Source organism: Vicia villosa, linkage group LG6, assembly GCF_029867415.1.
Source record: "Vicia villosa cultivar HV-30 ecotype Madison, WI linkage group LG6, Vvil1.0, whole genome shotgun sequence".
Lineage (NCBI taxonomy): Eukaryota > Viridiplantae > Streptophyta > Magnoliopsida > Fabales > Fabaceae > Vicia > Vicia villosa.
This window is the reverse complement of record NC_081185.1, coordinates 16857941-16880645: the sequence shown is the minus strand read 5'-3', so window position 1 is coordinate 16880645 and position 22705 is coordinate 16857941. Positions and strand designations below refer to the sequence as shown.

The 22705-nt window shown below is 33.2% G+C and overlaps 1 protein-coding gene and 1 long non-coding RNA gene across 2 annotated transcripts; both read right to left on the bottom strand.

Moving 5' to 3' along the window:
* Positions 1-596: 596 nt before the first annotated feature.
* Positions 597-1673, bottom strand: LOC131613266 (uncharacterized). The gene has a single exon (XM_058884953.1). It carries the CDS (start codon positions 1671-1673, stop codon positions 597-599), a length of 1077 nt encoding a protein of 358 aa, XP_058740936.1.
* A 16394-nt stretch (positions 1674-18067) lies between these two features.
* On the bottom strand, positions 18068-18647 carry LOC131611290 (uncharacterized). Its single transcript, XR_009286830.1, has 2 exons — positions 18526-18647; positions 18068-18374 (listed from the first exon to the last, which is right to left on the bottom strand). It is a non-coding gene; the product is annotated as an uncharacterized LOC131611290 (long non-coding RNA).
* Between the last annotated feature and the right edge of the window lie 4058 nt (positions 18648-22705).

Here is a 22705-nt window from a genome sequence, read left to right as displayed (position 1 = left end):
TTAGAAATATGATCTTTTGATATAGTGGTTTTCTTTTTGAAATAACAATGTTTTTCAAGATGATTTGTTTTCTTGCAATAACAACATTTTGGTTTGGTAATATTTTTCTCTTTTAAAATATTTTTTTCTTTTATTTGGATTTTAGTTCTATTTTTATTTGGAAGGAAAAAAATTTCATAGATCATTTGATTTTCAGATTGTTTAAATCCTAAGCCAGCTTTATCAAAGACCCCTGATTGAGATCCCATTACTTTTTGAAAAGTTTCAGTATATTTTACAAAAGAGGTTATATCTTTAGTAAGAGTTTCTACTTGATTTTCAAGGTTTTCAATTTTATCTTGATTGTTAAGAGGTTTGATTTTTTCATTAATAACTTTCTGATGTAATGACAAACAAGAATATGCTTTTTGTAACTCCTTAATGGTTTCTAAATGTTTTAGGTTGGATTTTATTAGATCTTCTTTTTCAGTTTTAAGAGTGTGAATCTGTTCTTTTTGAAACAGACATTTCTGAGTTAAGATGTTTGAATCTTCTAATAAATTGTCGAACAAGATTCCTATTTCTTTGCAGGTATAACAATAGTTTAGTGTACTTACCTATTCAGAGTCGGAGTTAGTCATCAGGCATAAGTTGGCTTCCTCATCTTCGGCTTCAGAGTTAGAGTTCTCTGAGTCATCCCATTGTGCAAGCATGGATTTTTTAGAGGAGAAGTTCCTATGGGTTTTGAGTGGACATTCTGTTTTGAAGTGTCCAAGTTTGTTGCATCCATAGCATGTAATCTTGCTTTTATCAATCTCAGGTTTTTGGTATTCTTTCCTGGGTTGAAATGATTTTCTGTTTTGATTTCTTTTTAAAATCATTTGTTGAATTCTTCTAGAGATTAAAGCCAAATCATTTTCATCCTCAGATAAAAATCCGGTATCTTCTTCAGTTGTTCCTTGTGAGGTGGTGATTTTAGATGCAGAATTTTGAGAGGTTTTAAGAGCTATCATTTTACCTTTTCTTTGTGGTTTATCTTCATTTAGGATACCTTCATGAGCACGAAGAGATCCTATAAGTTCTTCAACTTGTAGAATCTTTAGATCTTTTGCTTGTGATATAGCTGTTACCATAGGTCTCCAAATTTTTGGAAGACATCTTAGAATTTTTCTGATTCTTTCATGAGCAGTATAAGCTTTACCAAGTGATCTAAGTTCATTGACAATTATAGTGAATCTGGAAAACATTTCATCTATGGTTTCTTCTTCCTTCATTTCGAAGGTTTCAAACTTCCTGACTCCTAGATCAATTCTTTCTTCTTTAACAAGATTTGTTCCTTCATGATGTATTTTGAGAGCATCCCAGATTTCTTTGGCAGTTGTGCATTCCTCTATCCGGTCGTATTCTTCCCTGCTAAGAGCACATGATAATATAAATTGAGCTTTAGAGTTTAGTAGTACCTTGTCATTTTCTTCTTTTGTCCATTGTGACTGCGTTTTTGGAACTGACGCAAATGTGTCTGTTGCAGTAGTCATTGGTGTGTAGTTGCCATTTTCAACCACAGACCACATATTATTATCTTGAGATAGTAGAAACAATCTCATCTTACCTTTCCAGTAGTAGTAGTCAGAACCATTAAAGTAAGGAGGCCTGTGTGATGATCCTCCTTCAGCTATAAACTTTGTATCAGTCATTTCCTGTTTGATCGATTAACTCTAACACGGTAAAGTGTTCTGTATATTCAGAGCCCGTAGCTCTGATACCAATTGATGGAATAAGGTACGACACAACAAGGGGGGTTGGATTGTGTCCCTTTTAAAATTTGTCTAAGTATTTAAAATGTTGCTTTTAATAAGAAGAAAAAGATTATTAGTAACTTTTAGAAGTTTTAAGTAAAGAGTGTTAATGTGTGTGATGAAGTATAGTTGTGAATAATATGAATAAAAGAAAATAAATAAAGAACACAAGAAAACTTATCCTGGTTCACCAACTTGGTTAGTCCAGTCCCCACACCCTGTGAGATTATCCTTTATTTAATACTTCTTACAATAGCCTTTTTCTTCCATGTATTATTAGCCTCACCAGGCTTACACTTCTGAATGGTATAGCTTACAGATAGCTTACAAAATGATTGGTTTGTATATCTAGGATATACTTTGTGATGTTAGGTGGTTTACAATAAATTCCTAAATACTCTCCGTATGGCAGTGAGTATTTAAATATAGAATGTGTATGATAACTCTAATATATTTTGATCATTATATGGTAGTGAGAGCTAAAGATAATATGTGTAGAGAGTATGATTACTTTGCGTTTGAGAGCTTTGTTTCTCTTTGTATGTTGGTGTATATTTTCGTGTGAGAGAATGAAGCATTAGTCTTGTATTTATAGAGCAAAGAAAAGTATCAAGGAAGTGCCGAGAGTTTCTTGTAGAAGTGCTGGCAGCTTTGCCCTTTTTGAGACTTGGTCTTGGCTGACTTGGTCTTAGTTCAGAGTACTTCTGACCTGCTGCAAATTCTGACTTTTGACTATTTCAACAAAGACTTATTCTTGGCAGAGTAAATCTGGAGGAGTAACTCTGGGACGAGTAACTCTGGGACGAGTAACTCTGGGACAGTACTTCTGGGACGAGTAACTCTGGGACAAATGAATCTGGAGAGTAACACTGGGGCCATAATTCTGAAGAGTAACTCTGGAGTCATAATTCTGGAGAGTAACTCTGGGGCCATAATTCTGGAGAGTAACTCTGGGACTGTCATTCTGAAGAGTAACTCTGGGACCATAAATCTGAAGAGTGATTTATTGAACTTCTGAGAATCCATATGTTCTTAAAGCTTTGTTCTTTGTCAGCTTGATCTTGAATCATCATTTTAACTCTTTGTTTGATAGGGACCATAAATTATTTAGATGATTTATTGATGAAATCACTTTGGAGTTTCTTTAGATAAAATAGTTTGTAATATTCAAAACATTAACAGAATATGTTTCAACAAATAGTTTTTTCATATATACACTAGATTCATAAATTAATTAAAAAAGATTGAAAAATTCTATTTATTTATTTTTATGAGTTTGTTAAAATTTTGAAAAATATGATTTTGATTAAAAGCGTTTAGAATAGCTTAAATCAAGTTTTTATTTTGAACTCTTTAAAAAAATTTTTTTTTTTAATTTCATATAAAATTTTAAATTTTATATTAAAAAGTAGGCTTAAATACACTTTTCGCCCATGTAAGTTAGCGTGTTTTTGATTTTCGTCCCTGTAAGTTATTTTTTTGAGTTTTAGTCCCTATGTCTTACTTTTTGCTTGAGGTTTAGTCCCTAAAGTCAAAATCCGCAGGAAAATCTGCAGGTTACCTGCGGATTTTCTTGTGAAATTTTCTACGTATTTTGATTTTAGGGACTAAAACGAACGCGAAACAAAAATATAAGGACTAAAACCCAAAAAAATAACTTACAGGGACGAAAATAAAAAGCACGCTAACTTACAGGAACGAAAAGTGTATTTAAGCCTAAAAAGTAATATTTTTAGAATATATTTTTTCCCAAAATTTTTATTTTTGCTTTTAGGAAAAAAAATTGTATTTAAAAATATTTTACTATTTTGATTTTTTTATTAATTTTTGAAAAAAAATATTATGTTCGATACAAGGCCCACACGAATTAAATTTAAACCCAAATGGCTTCAAGGATTTATCACAAACTAGTTATTATATTTTAAAAGCTTTTTATGTTTTATTGTTGGGCCAGGCCCTTTTTGGTATCAGCCCATTAGGATTTTGAACTCTCTCTTGTATTTATTGGCAGTTGCCCCTTTTGGAATGGTTAGACAAGAATTAACACAATTTTTATTTCCTTCTTTTCTTTATGCACTTAGTTTTGTTTTTATCCTTTGTTTGAGCCCTAGATTTAAGAATTAATAGTTGTTGAATCCTTTCTATCAAATTGGTGTTTTCATCTTGAATCCATGGCCCCTCTCAAACCACCCAACCCTAAAGATATTGTTGATGAAGTTGTCCAAACAACCCACCTTCACCTTGATAATGCTATGCAAGAAACTCAAATCCAAATGGATGAGAGATTTCTCAAAACTCACTTTGAAATGGACCAGCTCCAAACCAGAATGGACACGGAAAAACAAATATCTGATGCTAGATGTGAAAACATCATCAGCTTACTCACAAAGCTAGTTTCTCAAGCTGATAAACAGCCTTCTGGTGCTGTTCCGCGGTTACTGTTCATGGAAACACTATTCCCGGCAGCGGTACTGTTCACGGTAGCGGTACTGTACACAACAGCGATTCTCTTCAAGACAGATTTGTGACGAAACCTACTGTTTCGTCCGCAGCTACTGTCCACAGCATAACTGTTCATTCCACCACCTCATCAGGTACTGCTCTAAACCCAACTCTGGTTTCCACTCATACCCTTCCCACACCCCATTCTTCCCCTAATTTTTTAAGAACTCCTATACCATCCTCACTATATACTACCAGCACACATACCTCAGTACCTCCTCCACTTTCCACCCCCTTCAATCAAACCTTCCCCCCTTATCATAGATTGTTTTCAACCCAATCCTACTTGGACCCCCCGTATTACCCAACAATCTCCATTTTTACTACCAACCCCTCGTTTACCATTCCACAAGTTCCCCACATACCCTATCCCCAACATTCTCAAACCCCTATTCCCTCTTTTCGTACACCAAAGTTAGAGCTTGCAATGTTTGATGGCTCAAACCCATTGGAATGGTTAGTCCAAGCTGATCAATTTTTTACTTTCTATAACCTACCAGCCGAAAACTGTTTGGCTATGATGTCTTTCTATATGAAAGGAGAAACATTGGCTTGATTTAAATGGATGCATCAAAATCGTGAATTAGTGGATTGGACTTATTTTACAAAGGCATTAGAACTTCGTTTTGGGCCATCTACCTATGTTAATCATCAAGCAGAGTTATTTAAACTCAAACAAACCCATTATGTTGTGGAATACCAAGCCCAATTCGAAAAATTAGGGAATCAAGTAGTGGGATTATCACGTGAGGCTATTCTAAATTGCTTTATTTCAGGATTAATTCTGGATACTCAGAATGAGCTAGCCATTCATAAACCAACGCCTATCTCTCAAGCTATTGGGCTTGCAAAACTGATTGAATCCAAAATCCGTGAAGCTAAAACTAAATTTCAAAAGCCCTTTTCCTCATACAACCCCTAAAATAACCAGCCCACTTCACTTTCTCCAACTACCCCCACACCTATAAAGCCAATTCAGCCACTTCAACCACCTAAATTACCCATCCGTAAACTCTCTAGCGCTCAAATACAAGAACGCCGTGCTCAAGGTTTGTGTTTCAATTGTGATGAAAAATTTATTCCCGGCCACAAATGCCAAGCGTGAAAATTTCTGCTGCTCATTGAAGATGATGATCACTCAATCACCGAACAGACTGCTATTTGTGCAGAATCAAATGCCACAATAGAACCAGATGACACATATTTTCAACTTTCTCCTCAAGCAGCAAATGGAAAATTCTCGCCCAAGACTTTAAAATTCAAAGGATCTATTACCGGTCTCTCGGTTGCTTTTTTGATTGATACATGGAGCACTCATAACATCTTACAGCCACGCATAACACACCACCTTAAACTTCACACTCAACCTATTCCAAATTTTCTGGTTATGGTGGGCAACGGCTCTAGATTATCATGTTCAGGGATCTGTCCAAAGGTTCCTATAAAAATTCAAAACAATTCATTTTTTATTCCTTTTCACTTGCTACCTATTGAAGAGACTGACGTCGTCCTTGGATTGGAATGGTTAAGAACTTTGGGACCCCTAATGGCATACTTCTCCATTCCTAAGATCTCTTTCACTCACAACAACAATGACATCACCATAACGGGTGATACCAACACTATCTCACCATCTTCTTACAACAATGTTTGCCATCTTTTACAAACAGATTCCATAGCTTCCCTCCACCTTTTAATCTTTCAACCACACCCTATTTCTACACCTCAAACTTCACCCACAAATGTCTTAGATACACTGCCTCCTATCCTACCGCCCCAAATCTCATCTATTCTCCAATCCCATGCCACGATTTTTACCCAACCCAAAGGCCTTCCACCCACCCGACCACATGATCATCGCATTCCCATCTACCCTAATACTGCCCCAATCAACGTGAAACCGTATTGCTACCGACACTCACTAAAGGACGCTATGAATTCCATCATACATGATATGCTTAGTGAAGGTATCATTAAACCTAGTAACAACACATATTCCTCCCCTGTCTTATTAGTGCGAAAAAGAGATGGATCATGGAGATTCTGTATGGATTATAGAGCCCTAAACGCTGTCACAGTTTGCGACCGTTTTCCTATACCTACTATAGATGAACTTTTTGATGAATTGGGTTCAGCAACTATTTTTTCCAAGATCGACCTACGATCTGGCTATCACCAGATTCGGGTAACTCTTAAGGATACTCACAAAACTGCGTTCAGGACGTTTGACGGACACTACGAGTTCTTGGTGATGCCATTTGACTTAACTAACCTTCCTAGTTCCTTTCAATCGGTTATGAACGATTTGCTAAGACCATACCTAAGGAAGTTTGTGTTAGTTTTTTTTGACGATATACTCATTTATAGTTCTTCTATTTCATATCATGCACATCATTTAAAACTCATTTTAGATTTGCTTTTATCTAACCAGTTTTATGCCAAATTATCAAAGTGTGTGTTTGTTGTTCCTAGTGTTGATTATTTAGGTCATATTATCTTTAGTGAAGGTGTAACCCCAAATCAAGAAAAGATTCAAGCTATTCTAGATTGGCCTAAACCATGATCACTCACGGCACTCAGGGGTTTTTTAGGACTCACCGGATTTTATAGAAGATTCGTGCATCATTACGCCTCTCTCGCCGCTCCCCTCACTGATTTATTACATTTTACAAAGCTACAATGAAATATAGAAGCTGACTTAGCTTTTACAACATTAAAGCGGAAATGACAAAAACTCCTGTGCTGGGCCTTCCAGATTTCACCAAGCCATTTGTGCTCGAGACAGACGCTTCAGGAGTGGCAGTAGGTGCGGTTCTGTCCCAAGAAGGTCACCTAATAACCTTCTTCAGCAAGAAGCTTTGTAACCGTCTCCAGGCTTCCTCCGTGTATGTCCGTGAAATGTTTGCAATCACAGAAGCTGTCAAGAAATGGAGACAATATTTAATAGGCAGACACTTTCATATTTTTTCTGATCATAAGAGCCTAAAGAATCTGTTAAATCAGACCATCCAAACGCTAGAACAACAGAAGTGGGCGGCGAAATTACAAGGATTTGAGTTTGATATTCATTACAAACCTGGTAAGACCAATCAGGTCACAGACGCACTCGGTCGTATTTCCCATGAAGATACAGCTCTCTTGATGTCCATATCATCTCCTGTTCCTCTTCTCCTCACACAATTAAAAACGTTTTACAAATCAGATCCAGGGGCCTACAAATGGTTACTAAAGTTCAGACAGATTTGTCACCACAAAATAATTTTAAAAGCAAGGAAGATCTTCTCTATTACAAAGAACGAATCCTTATACTTGATACTCTCCAGTTACGAACCAAAATTATCACGGAATACCACAACACACCAGAAGGAGGCCATTTTGGCTTGCATCCAACACTGGCCCGATTATCGTCTTCATTCCTACGGCCTGGAGTGTATATAGATATCAAAACTTTTGTGAGAACTTGTGCTACATGCCAGCAGAATAAGTACATGACAACAAAACAGCAAGGTCTTTTTCAACCTCTACCTACACCTACTCAAGTCTGGACAGATTTAAGCATGGATTTTTTTACTCACCTTCATAATTCCTTCAGACACACGGTCATTTGGGTCGTCTACGACATGTTGATGAAGTTCTCGCACTTTGTTGCCCTTCCTACAAAATTCTCTGCTAAGGATCTGGCACATCGTTTCTTTGTGGACATCTTCCGCTTACATGGAGTTCCCAAGTCCATTATTTCCGACCGTGATCCCCTGTCCATTCCACACGGTTCAAATTCAAACAAACCCTAATAGCAACATTTTTAATTCCGCCGGGCCTCCTAATTGGGCTATCTCTTTTCATAGTCCATTGGACCAGCATACACCCAACCTTGAGGACAAGGTTTCTATTGGGCCGGATAGTAGTGATATAAAGCCCACACGAATTAAATTTAAACCCAAATGGCTTCAAGGATTTATCACAAACTAGTTATTATATTTTAAAAGCTTTTTATGTTTTATTGTTGGGTTAGGCCCTTTTTCGTATCAGCCCATTAGGATTTTGAACTCTCTGTTGTATTTATTGGCAGCTGCCCTTTATTGAATGGTTAGACAAGAATTAACACAATTTTTATTTTCTTCTTTTCTTTATGCAATTAGTTTTGTTTTTATCCTTTATTTGAACCCTAGATCTAAGAATTAATAGTTGTTGAATCCTTTCTATCAATGTTTTATTTTAAATTTATTTTTTACTTGTAATTCATTTTTTATTATTTTATGAAAATCTAATTTATATATTTAAATCAGTTTATAAAAAGAAACTGGTTCTGAATTGGTTAAAACTAAACTTGAATTGGTTAAATTAAATGGTTCAGTTCATTAACCATTTAAATGGTTCCATTTTTTTATGGTGCAATGAAATTCAAATCCAGCATACAATTCAGTCAATCATATTTTTGAACACCCCTACATCGGAGGAGTAGACATAATAGACATTTCGCGGAGTTTAAGAAGTATATAGAGGAGGGGGATTACCAACATTACCATTGTTATGAACCGTTGTTATGAACCATAATGAACAATGATGCGCAACAAAGCTCAAAAGAACTCTAATACCATCATGAACTTATGCAAACCGCAGAGAAAAGCTAGAGAAAACATGGTATTAAAGAATAAAATTAAACCAAATATGAAATGAATTGATTTCACTTAATGGAGAAATTATTTATAACAAAAGCGCTTTGTAATGGGGGGACTTTACCAGCGCTTTTCAAAAGTGTTTTGAAATGGGGGGCCTTTTCCAACGCTTTTCCAAAAGCGCTTTGAAATGGGGGGCCTTTACCAGCGCTTTTTCAAAAGCGCTTTCGCAAAGGGACTCTTTACCAGCGCTTTTTTAAGCGCTTTCTAATGTTCCCCTTGCAGCGCTTTTGCCTAAAAGCGCTTTCGTAGCTGTGTTGGCAAAACTCAAATTTGGCGTAGTGTATCGATACAAAACATGGTAGTTAGAGTGATTTAAAACTATATCAATAGCCACAAAAGAAGGTACATCAGAGTGTCATACCCTAATTTTTGACCCCCCTGAGATGACATATCTTCATGATTTTCATCAGGTCAAAACAAGTACCCAGAGCAGCCTGGCATTCAATCAAGGATGTTCAAAGACAAGAAAACTCAGGCAAAGGATCAATCAATAGAAGAATTATTCTCTAATACAATCATAAGACTCAAGAGCTTCATTTTTTCACCTATGATTGATTAGACACCCAGTCATCTGAGTACAGGTTTACTCAGGTCACCAGACTAGGGTTTTGAGCCTATCAAGGACTAAAATCAGGGATTACCTTTAGGAAACTCTAAAAAAGCCCAGGGGATCATTCAAAGACATCAATAATCTTCAAATAGCTCATATTACAATATCCACTGGACATCACACCTCAATTCAAAGTCTACAGCCATCATTGTCATCTAGTCGACAATTAGGGTTTTTGACCTAATTCACCAGGATAGTTGACTTTTAATCAGGGCATGAATCCAAAACTCAAGACATGATTCAAGAACCTCTACTACCTCAACATAATCCATTTACATCACTCATTTGAGGAGGAGATCTTGATTCTACACAAAAGTCCAAATTTTCACTTTACTTGGAAAAAGTCAACTGTATGGGATCACCTTTGACTTTTAAGATTTTTGGTCAAACCATGACTTTCAAATATCAATATCATCAATATATGGATATTAAAGTCATTTGACCAAAGAAATTCAAAGAAATTCATCAAGGAGCGAAAAGTCGGGAATTAGGGTTTTTGAAGGCATGGTGAGAACTCAAAACTTCACCTACACAACTCAAAAAACTTCCAACATGAAAGTTGTAGATCTTGCAAAATAAAACAACATCTTAAAATGCAACTTTTTTCAAGAAATCAATCATTTAAGAGATTTGGAAATTTTGAAGTTTTAGGTCATAAACACTTAGAAAATTTTCTAAGTGTTTTTAACCTAGTTTTCTTCCAACTTTGGCCTCATTTTTCACAAATTTTCCAAAGGATTCTGAAGAAACTCCAAACTAATGATTTGAAGTAGATGTTTAGGGCTTTCCAAATTGTGTTCAACCTTCTCCAAATTCATTTTGAGCTAAGAGTTATGCTTGTTCAAAGTTGGCCTCATGAAGAGAAATTATAGGTCATGTACAATTTGGAACTTTGCAATTTTGTGCATATGGCCTCACTAATGGATGCTACAAGACCCATAACACATTTGCAAACATACCATGCTTTCATTTTCACCATGGCATAAGGATTGAAGAAGATTCCCAAAAGCAAGAACAGGTGATTATGTAATCATTACTTTTGAGAATTTATGATAAGCAATGATTCACCAATTGGAATCTTCTCCTAAGCCAATAGAAACTTGCTACATATCAGAAATGTTCCCCAAGATCAGAAAGAATCAATGGATAGGGAGCTAAGCTCGTTTTGGCCATCATTGCATTTTGGATATTCCTTGAATTTCTTCATGGCCAAGAAACCAAAACTCCCTCATTAAGCAAGCTCACTCTCTCAATCAGTACTGAATGATTTGCCTATAAATAGAGAGCTCTTTCTCATTCAGAAACACACCAAAGCAACTATAATCCTTGCTTTCTCTTTCTCTTCTCATGCTTATGGTTTTTCAAAGTTCTTTGGCAAGAAGAATCGATTTCTTCAAACCAGAGCTTATCTTTGGAAAGTAAGCATTCTAACATCTCAAAGAGGTTCATTTGAGGTGATCCAAACACCTGGATCACTTCTGAACATGGAGAATCATCATCTTCACTTCCCACTTGGAGCTGTTGCAGTTGGAGGTCTATGGAGTGATTCAGAAGGTTTCCATCAAAGCCAATTATCCAGACACATTCCTCAGGTCATAGTGAAGCTATCCAGATGGCTACAGCTCATGTGTAACTCAAGATTCAACACTCTCCATGTCCACTTGAAGCTCAAATCGAGGGAGGTCCAAAGAGCAATTCCGGAGAATTGAAGTTATAATAGGCATTCAGTTAGCATCACTGAGTCCCAAGGAAGCTTTTGGAATCATTCATACAAGCCCAGGTGCTCTCTACCATCCTCACGACCTCCATTTTCAGAGGTAAGTTCTTGAACTCCCTCTCTTTAATTCAAGTACTCTTTGTGATAAAGCTCGATTCTATCTTGTTCAGCATCATCAGAGGATTGAAAACCCTCTATCATCATTCATTTATCTTTCAGTATAGTCATTTAATTTGATTTTCAAATTTCAGGGTTCTTCACGTGTTTTAGTAAATTAGTTAGATGTAGTTAATATAAATTTATGTTAGTTACATATTCAGAATCGTGAGTGAATTTAGAACAAGTTTCATGTTTACATCGTTGCAAATGGTTGAGAGTTGAGAGAGTTCAGATTTTCAAAAATTCAAAGCTAGAGGTTGAAGATGACAATGGTGGTGGCGCGCAAATTTCAAATTCAGGGTTGAGTTTATTTTATTTTGAATGATGCCTGTTTCATAAACGACTACATCGTTATAGCCCAGTGGTAAAGAGTGTTTGTGTGTTGCGCGTGTCCAAGGTCTGGGGTTCGAATCCCCCTCGCCCCAGACCTTTTGATTTTATTTCTTTTTTTGCTTCTATGCACTTGAGTAATATATGAATTGCAATGGAACCATTCATCAGTCACCAAGCGCGCATTGGCTCAGTGGTGTTGTTTTGGGCTGGTAACGTAAAGGGCGTGGGTTCAAACCTGGTTGGTGACAAAACCCTATTTTTTTTACCACTTTTTCCATTTGATTTCTTCACAACTTTAACCAATTATTTAACCTATCAAATTAAATTATTTTCACTTCATTTTTCACACACTTGTCATTTAATATATCTATTTTGTGAATAATCAAAAAAATCATAAAAATATTATTTATTTCATATATTTTTATTAGGTTTAAAATAGTATGTTTTAAGTGTTTTCTTAAATACTTTAAATATATATATATTCATTTTGTTTTTAACCTAATTATTTTGTGAATAATTTTATGATAAAACCCTAATTGTTTAGGTCTTAATTAGGCATAGATCTTTATCTTTACCTTAATTAAGTTGACTTTTGTCAATTTTCAAAACTGTTTTCAGTCTCCGATTAAACGGATGATTAAGGTTTTCAAACAACAAAACCTTGTATCATTTCAAATCATTTTCAAACTGCTTTTATAGCCAGTACTGTAAAGTACTGGGCCTCTATTAGAGTGTAAGTCCCAACCCCTTTATTTTATACATTCAATGAATTTGTTTCAAATGGTACTTCATTTTCGACTGTCTCACAAACAGTAAATAATCTTTGGGCCTCTAATAGAGTGTAAGTCTCATCCATTTTTTCCTTATTTGTTAATCTTCTTTTAACTGTTTTTACAACCAATACCATAAAGTATTGGGCCTCTAATAGAGTGTAAGACCCAACACCTTCTTTCTTTTCATAGTTTGTTTTCAAAACTGTATTTACAAAATCTTCTTTCTGTTTTCAAAACATTCTTCTGGTATTTGAAGGGCATTATTCCCGGTGAAACTCTTCAGATACCTATGTGACCTTTGTCCATCTTCACTTCTTCTATTTTCAAAACCCTTAACTGTTTATAAATATTCAATTGTCATCAACAAAACAACAAAAAACAACAAAAAGTTTCTTGTAATGTATAATTTGTAATGAAAGTTTTATGGACGTTTATTCAATTTAATCGTTTAATATTATATCGTAATATTTAATATATAATTTTTCTATAATCGTAATTAATTTAAGTAAGTGAATATAACACCGGTATACTAATAACATAAACATCTTAATAGAACTAAACAACTAAATATTAAAATGGAAAAACCAACATATAATAACTCATATATTGAAATAAACTAAACATTGTGCTTCATACAATTCTCAATTTATTTATTCTTAAGTATCAATCTGATTATTTGTGCATCATAAAATTAAAGAGACAAAATCTTCTTTTCTTTCGTGGGTGGTGGACAAATAGCAGTACATGAGCAAGTGGCTATCGTATATGAAGGACTACAAATGCAATTATGAGGATAGAACCCATGTTGTCTTTTAAAATCTCTACGACAGAATGAAGGATCATTAACACATGGTGCCAACTGCGATATGACCAATGATAAGACAATAAAATTCGTTTAACAATGTTTAATCAAGAACGTGGTTATATATAAACATTTGAGAATATGAGCAATGATAAGACACTAAGTTAAATATGAAAGATTAATAATATTAATAACAACTTGGGTGAGATATACCATAGCTCTTGATTAAAAAGAGCAAACAAAGCCACCAGCATTAGGACAATGATTCCTCTCTTCATCATAATTTTTTTCAACTCAATAATAAACAACAATTGTAAAACTATTTAGACAATGTCAATAACAAAAAGGCTAGTAAGGGTTAGTTTGTTCCTAGAATAAGGGTTTGTTCTTAAAATAAGGGAAACAAATCAGAAATTGATTTGTTCTCTTTACATGTAACTATTTAGTAAAATTATCTGTATAGCCCTGTAAGCTCTATTTATGCAAGAAATAACAATGAGAAAGGCATGAAGTCAAGAATTATTGACATATTAATACCCAAAAATACTAGACAGGAAGTCGTGCATGTCACCATTAATTCATCCTCTATTTAGAATTTTTGCGAGGTTCTTAGGCTAACTAAAAATGAGTCTTTTATTTGATATTTCAAGTTTAGAATTTGAACAAAGAAAATTGTTTTCTGAATGGGTGTTAGGGGTTAATGATGAAATTATTGGGGAAAGTAATGATGTGGATATAATTCTTGATACCCTTGATGATTTATTAATTCAAAGTATTATTGATTCTCTTGCTGCTATTGTTGATTGCACATATCAATTGTAGACATATTACTGATTATACGTTGGATTTAATACCAAGCGAAGAGAAATTATATTTGAGTTATAAATCTCTTTATTCACGCAACGTCGAAAGTGATATAGTAGATGATGTACACACTCTAGAATTTTTAAACACAATTAGTGCAACAGGATTTCCAAATCAGAAGTTGAAATTGAAAGTGGGAGTTCTGTTATGTTACTAAGAAATATAGATCAGAAATTGAGATTATACAATGAAACTAGTTTGATTAAAACAATGGAAAAATACGTACTTTGAAGAGAAGTTATTATAGAAAACAATATCGGTGACAAAGTGTTTATCCCAAGATTGTCTCTTACACCATATGATGTAAGAACTTCATTCAAGTTTCAGCGTAGACAATTTTCGTTAATGAATTCATTTGCATTGACAATTAATAAAAGTAAAAACAATCGCTTAAACATGTTGAAATATTTCTTCCAACGCATGTGTTTTCCATGGTCAATTATACGTTGCGATATCAAGAGTTACATCAAAAAAAGGTTTAAAGATACTAATCATGAAGAAGACAAAAATACTCCGATAACATCAAATTTAATTTATAGAAACATTTCTTGGAATGTATAATTTGTAATGAAAGTTTTATGTACGTTTATTCAATTTAATCGTTTAATATTATCTCGTAATATTTAATACTCCCTCCGTTTTTTATTATAAGTCGTTTTGGAAAAAAAAATTGTGTTTTATTATAAGTCGTTATACAATTTCAATGAATCATTAATACTATTTTTTCAATTATACCCTTAATCATTTATTATTCTCTTTCTTAAAATTATTTTAATTTGTCTTTCCCATACAATTAATGAAGGATAATATAGTAAAACCTTTTATAATTTCTCTATTTCATACAACAATAATTATTTTTTTTAATGTGTGAAAATGCCAAAACGACTTATAATAAAAACTAGAGGGAGTATATAATTTTTTCCAACACCTGTTTTTTTGCATGATCAATTATACGTTGCAATGTCAAGAGCTACGTCATAAATAGATTTAAAGATACTAACCATAAAGACTACAAAAATACTCCCGTAACTTCAAATGTAATTGATAGAGAAGTTTCTTGTAATGTATAATTTGTAATGAAAGTTTTATGGACGTTTATTCAATTTAATCGTTTAATATTATATCGTAATATTTAATATATAATTTTTTCTATAATCGTAATTAATTTAAGTAAGTGGATATAACACCGGTATACTAATAACATAAACATCTTAATAGAACTAAACAACTAAATATTAAAATGGAAAAACCAACATATAATAACTCATATATTGAAATAAACTAAACATTGTGCTTCATACAATTCTCAATTTATTTATTCTTAAGTATCAATCTGATTATTTGTGCATCATAAAATTAAAGAGACAAAATCTTCTTTTCTTTCGCAGGGGGTGGACAAATAGCAGTACATGAGCAAGTGGCTATCGTATATGAAGGACTACAAATGCAATTATGAGGATAGAACCCATGTTGTCTTTTAAAATCTCTACGACAGAATGAAGGATCATTAACACATGGTGCCAACTGCGATATGCGCAATGATAAGACAATAAAATTCGTTTAACAATGTTTAATCAAGAACGTGGTTATATATAAACATTTGAGAATATGAGCAATGATAAGACACTAAGTTAAATATGAAAGATTAATAATATTAATAACAACTTGGGTGAGATATACCATAGCTCTGATTAAAAAGAGCAAACAAAGCCACCAGCATTAGGACAATGATTCCTCTCTTCATCATAATTTTTTTCAACTCAATAATAAACAACAATTGTAAAACTATTTAGACAATGTCAATAACAAAAGGCTAGTAAGTATATATATATATATATATATATATATATATATATATATATATATATATATATATATATATATATATATATATATATATATATATATATATATATATATATATATATATATAGTGCGTATCATATGAGAATGTGAGAAATGAGTCTGAACCATTGGATTTTAAAATAAATGGTGGAGTTTAAGAGAAGGGACTACATGGTTGGGATACATGGCGACACATGAATAGTCGACCGTTAGGACAGTTTATTTTAGGATTTCTATTTAAGGAAATAAATGTCAGTAGTTTAGGGATCCGCATTTTTACATTACAAGAGATAAAACTCAATCTCTGCATACAAAATGAGAAACGAGTGTTACTTTCTAAAGATGTTCGTATGCATACTAAGTTAATTATTATGCAATCATTTTCAATTTTCCTTTTTGTCTTTCACTGCACTTAATGCTTTCTTTATTCGCGTTTGTTTCCGTAAAAGACTTAAATTCATTCTTTATTTACCCTTCAAGTTTATTGTATTTAATACAAGTCAAAGATATACAGAAAACAAGAATATAGTGACAGGTTCGGGAATTCTCTAGTTGATTCCACAAAGTAACCTTTAAAAAGGAAACTAGTGTTTGTTTACCAATTTTCTGGATAAACACGGATGTCAGTACTTAGTTGGAGGTTGCAGGTATTCTTAACAAAGCTATTCCACGTCCATGTCATCAATTTCTTGTTAGCAAATTGATGCTCATTAACCAACAACATCAATTAGAGAGAGGGATATGAATAAAAATTAGTTTGTTCCTAGAATAAGGGTTTGTTCCTAAAATAAGGGAAACAAATTAGAAATTGATTTGTTCTCATTACATGTAACTATTTAGTGTAATTACCAGTATAGCCCTGTAAACTCTATTTATACAAAAAATCACAATGAGAAAGGCATGAAGTCAAGAATTACTGACACAATAATACCCAAAAGTACTAGACAGGAAGTCGTGTATGTTACCATTAATTCATCTCCTCTTTAGAATTTTTGCAAGGTTCTTACGCTAACTAAAAGTATGAGGATTTTATTTGGTGTTTCGAGTTCATAATTTAAACAAAGAAAATTGTTTTCTGAATGGGTGTTGGGGGTTGGTGATGGAATTATTGGGGAATTAATGATGTGGATATGATTCTTGATACCCTTGATGATTTATTAATTCAAAGTATTATTGATTCTCTTGCGGTTATTGTTGATTGCACATATCAATTGTAGACATATATAATGATTGCACATATCAATTGTAGACATATTGTTGATTGCATGCAATGTCGACGGCGATGCATTAGATGATGTACACACCCCATAATTTTTAACACAATTAGTGCAACAAGATTTCCTAATCAGAAGTTGAAATTGAAAGTGGGAGTATAAATCAGAAATTGAGATTACATTTTTTTTTGTGTAAGCAAGGAATTGATTAACGGGAGAACTAAGGGTTCTCCAACCTTTTTACACGAAAGAACGGGTAAAACCCGACAAAAAAGAAATTGAGATTATATAATGAAACTAGGTTGATTATAACAATGGAAAAATACATACTTTGAGGAGAAGTTATTCCTGAAAACAATATCGGTGACAAAGTGTTTATCCCATGATTGTCTCTTACACCATATGATAATTTTCAGCGTAGACAATTTTCATTAATGATTTCATTTGCAATGACAATTAATAAAAGTCAAAGACAATTGCTTAAACATGTTAGAATATTTCTTCCAAGACCCGTGTTTTCGCATGGTCAACTATACGTTGCAATATCAAAAATTACATAAAAAAAAAAGATTTAAAGATACTAACCACTAATGAAGAAGACAAAAATATTCCCGTAACTTCAAATGTAATTTATAATTTATAATGTAAGTTTTATATATGTTTGTTCAATTTAATTGTTTAATATTATATGGTAATATACTAATATTTAATATTATAATTTGTTTTTATAATCACAATTAATTTAAATAAGTTAATACAACACCGATATACTAATAAAATGGAAGAACCCAACATATAATAACTCATATATTAAAGTAAACTAAACATGGTGCTTCATAAAGTTCTCAACATTTTTATTCTTAAATACCAATCTGATTATTTGTGCATCATAAAATTAAAGAGACAAAATCTTCTTTTCTTTCGCCGGGGGTGGACAAGGAGCAGTACATGAGCATCTGGGTATCCTATAGTAGTATGAAATTATACAAGTGCAATCTTGAGGATAGAACCCATGTTTACTTTTAAATTCTGTAAGACAGTATGAAGAACTATGAACACATGGTGACAATTCCGACCCAAAATAAGTACACAAATTGTCTCCTGTCAAATTATAGACGATAAAACCCGTTTAACAAAGTTTACTCAAGAACGTAGTTAAATATAAACAATTGAAAATATGAGCATTGATAAGACACTAAGTTAAATAATAATAACAACAACTAAATCAACAACTTGGGTGAGATATATATACCATAGCTCTGGTTAAAAAGAGCGAACAAAGCCACCAGCATTAGGACAATGATACCTCTCTTCATCATGATTTTCTTCAAAAACAACAATTCTAAAACTCTTTAGACAATGTAAATAACAAAAGACTAATATATATATATATATATATATATATATATATATATATATATATATATATATATATATAACTTTTCTCTGGTATAATATTTTATTTATTTTCTTTTGGGTATATTCTTTTATTTATAATATAGAATTTGACTTTTGAAAAAAAATTCTATAATTACTAAAAATTAATATATATAATAATAATAATAATAGGATAATAAACAGTAATAAATGAAAGAGAGATAATAATGACTTTACCATATTATCTAGATGTTAATTAGTGTATTTAAATTAACATTAATATTAAGAAAGAAAATACTACCTCCGGTCCTATTTATAAGAAAATGTTTTTTTTTTTTTTTCAGATACATTGAATAAATAATGTATCTGGACAATATTTTGTCCAGATACATTATTTATTTAATGTATCTAAAAAGAATTTTTTTTTTTTATAAATGAGACCAGAGGGAGTAATAAATTAAAAGTATTTATTAGAAGATACAAATGAAAGATTAAATATAAAATTGCCTTTGTAATCTATAGTGACAAGTATTCTAAAACAATTTTTTTTAAATGTAATAATTATTTTGGGACGGAAGTATTAGTGGTATAGTTTAAAAGTTAAAAATATTATTTGGATTCATCAATATTTAGAACAACACTATGTTGTCTTTCTTCTTAGAGCACAGTGGAAAATATACGATTGAGAGGTGGTTGGGGGTTCATCAAAGGAATCTGAGCACATACCATATCAAATTAATCATTTAGACCTGTCGAAAATCAAATGTAACATGTGATATCGTGATCTGAGCACAAACACATCAATGTGGACAAGCACAAACACGTGTAGGCAACTAAGTTTTAAGTTCTTTCCATAAAATCTTGAGAGTTATGAAAAACTCAGAAACATATCTTGATTTTTATTTCAATTAAAAAATTTCACATTGAAGTTCAGAAATTCTAATGTAATCCCCTTTGAGAGTATAGTTGTTTGAGTTATTTCCATACATCAATGGCATTCTCAAGGAACTCTCCGATACTTTGTGCAATGGAATCTTCAATAGAAACATAATCCAATAATGAACAAGCATGGTACATCGACTTTATGGTATAAAATTTAGATTGAATTCAATAGGAATTGCAATTGTTCCATAAAAAAATCAAATTTGTATTTATTACAAAAGCACAGTTCATTTATCGATACAAAACATGGTAGTTAGAGTGATTTAAAACTGTATTAACAGCCACGCAAGAAGGTACATCAGAGTACGGGTGTTCATGGTTCATGAACTGAACCGCACTGAACCACAATAATGGTTTAGTTCAGTTTTCAAAAACTATTTCAATAAAAATTCAGTCAATTGTTAAACCAATTTCAATTCAGCTCATAACCGGTTCAGAATCGATTTAATTTTATAAACTGATTTTATTATATCAAATTATTTTAGAATCAATTATATTTTATGAACCAATTTTAAAACCGATAAGAATCGACGGCTTACGAAACGTTGAATACTCACATTTGTTTGGTGAAGATCGCTACTCCGTATATACTAGTATCTTAGACCAAATGTAATTTCAACTGCTTATATATTAAGCTGTAATTTTGTGTTCGATTGAAATCATATCAAATTGTATGTGACTAGAAAATTCTAGTATTCCCTCCTTAAATGACCTTGCCACTGTAGCTTAAAATGTGGTATAGCGAAATTCAAAAAGTTAATGACAATAGTGATGGAATAAGGTACGACACAACAAGGGGGGTTGGATTGTGTCCCTTTTAAAATTTGTCTAAGTATTTAAAATGTTGCTTTTAATAAGAAGAAAAAGATTATTAGTAACTTTTAGAAGTTTTAAGTAAAGAGTGTTAATGTGTGTGATGAAGTATAGTTGTGAATAATATGAATAAAAGACAATAAATAAAGAACACAAGAAAGCTTATCCTGGTTCACCAACTTGGTTAGTCCAGTCCCCACACCCTGTGAGATTATCCTTTATTTAATACTTCTTACAATAGCCTTTTTCTTCTATGTATTCTTAGCCTCACCAGGCTTACACTTCTGAATGGTATAGCTTACAGATAGCTTACAAAATGATTCGTTTGTATATCTAGGATATACTTTGTGATGTTAGGTGGTTTACAATAAATTCCTAAATACTCTCCGTATGGCAGTGAGTATTTAAATATAGAATGTGTATGATAACTCTAATATATTTTGATCACTATATGGTAGTGAGAGCTAAAGATAATATGTGTAGAGAGTATGATTACTTTGCGTTTGAGAGCTTTGTTTCTCTTTGTATGTTTGTGTATATTTTCGTGTGAGAGAATGAAGCATTAGTCTTGTATTTATAGAGAAAAGAAAAGTATCAAGGAAGTGCCGAGAGTTTCTTGGAGAAGTGCTGGCAGCTTTGCCCTTTTTGAGACTTGGTCTTGGCTGACTTGGTCTTAGTTCAGAGTACTTCTGACCTGCTGCAAATTCTGACTTTTGACTATTTCAACAAAGACTTATTCTTGGCAGAGTAAATCTGGAGGAGTAACTCTGGGACGAGTAACTCTGGGACTAGTAACTCTGGGACGAGTAACTCTGGGACGAGTAACTCTGGGACAGTACTTCTGGGACGAGTAACTCTGGGACAAATGAATCTGGAAAGTAACTCTGGGGCCATAATTCTGAAGAGTAACTCTGGAGTCATAATTCTGGAGAGTAACTCTGGGGCCATAATTCTGGAGAGTAACTCTGGGACTGTCATTCTGAAGAGTAACTCTGGGACCATAAATCTGAAGAGTGATTTATTGAACTTCTGAGAATCCATATGTTCTTAAAGCTTTGTTCTTTGTCAGCTTGATCTTGAATCATCATTTTAACTCTTTGTTTGATAGGGACCATAAATTATTTAGATGTTTTATTGATGAAATCACTTTGGAGTTTCTTTAGATAAAATAGTTTGTAATATTTAAAACATTAACAGAATATGTTTCAACATTCTCCCCCTTTTTGAATGGTGACAAACTTTTTATTTTAGTTTCTTTGAGTAAGGACTTTGAAACTCCCCCTGAAAAGATGCATACTTTGAAAGGGCAAATGCTCCCCCTCAATATTAGTTCATATATAGTAAATGAATTTAAAAGCATTTGAAACACATATTGATTAAATAGCAGTTTTTGATTAAAGTTTGAGGATCAATACATCAAATGATTTACATCAATATTTTGGTGCACAAACAAAAAGATCCTAGAGGACTACTGCTAATTTTAATTATACAGTCCTAGTGAATTATAGATAAGTAGAGTACAAAGAACTTAAATAAGACAAAGCTTTGGTCAAAGCTTGTTCTCCCCCTTTTGTCAACCATACAAAAAGAAAGGGGGCACCAAAAGAAAGAGGACGAGAAGATTAAGAACCAGATGGTTCATCATCAGAAGTTGCCTCAGAAGATAATGGCAGAAATGGAAACTGAATCTGAGAGGGATCCGGAGGAAGCATTCCTGGAAACCTCGGGCATACTTGTTCAGTGACATAATCAATCCAGAATTTTTGGTAAGCCATTAACTGCTTTTGGAGAGCTGTAAATGATCGAAGGTTGACGCCCTGATGGGGGTTAACCGTTTCAGATGAGGTTGCAGATCGAGAATAAACGGGAGGACGATTACCAATGCTGGGGAAGTTGTTAAAAAATGAGGATGTGATGGAAGTGATGGGAATCTGAGGAAGGGTATTGGAATTATTGGTGGTGTTTCTAGGAGGTGATGAGTCATACCTTGGATCAAGCAGTGTTTGAACATTGAAGGAGTTATCATCATCTTCCTTTGGAGAAGAAAATATTGGAGAGTTTGTTTGGAAGACATAAGGATCAGGTTGTGGAACAGAAGGCATGGCGTGTGATTCTGTAGGATCACCTTGTTCAGATAGCTGAACGGAGTTATTAAAAAAAGCTTCAATCTGAGCAGTGAGATCATTGGAGTCTGTATGATTGATGGAGGAGAGTTGAATTCTTCTAGGAGAAGGTTCTTTGTAGGAATTTGGAGAGTTCAGAGGTGAGGTCGTGGAGAGAGGATTTGTTGTCATAGTAGG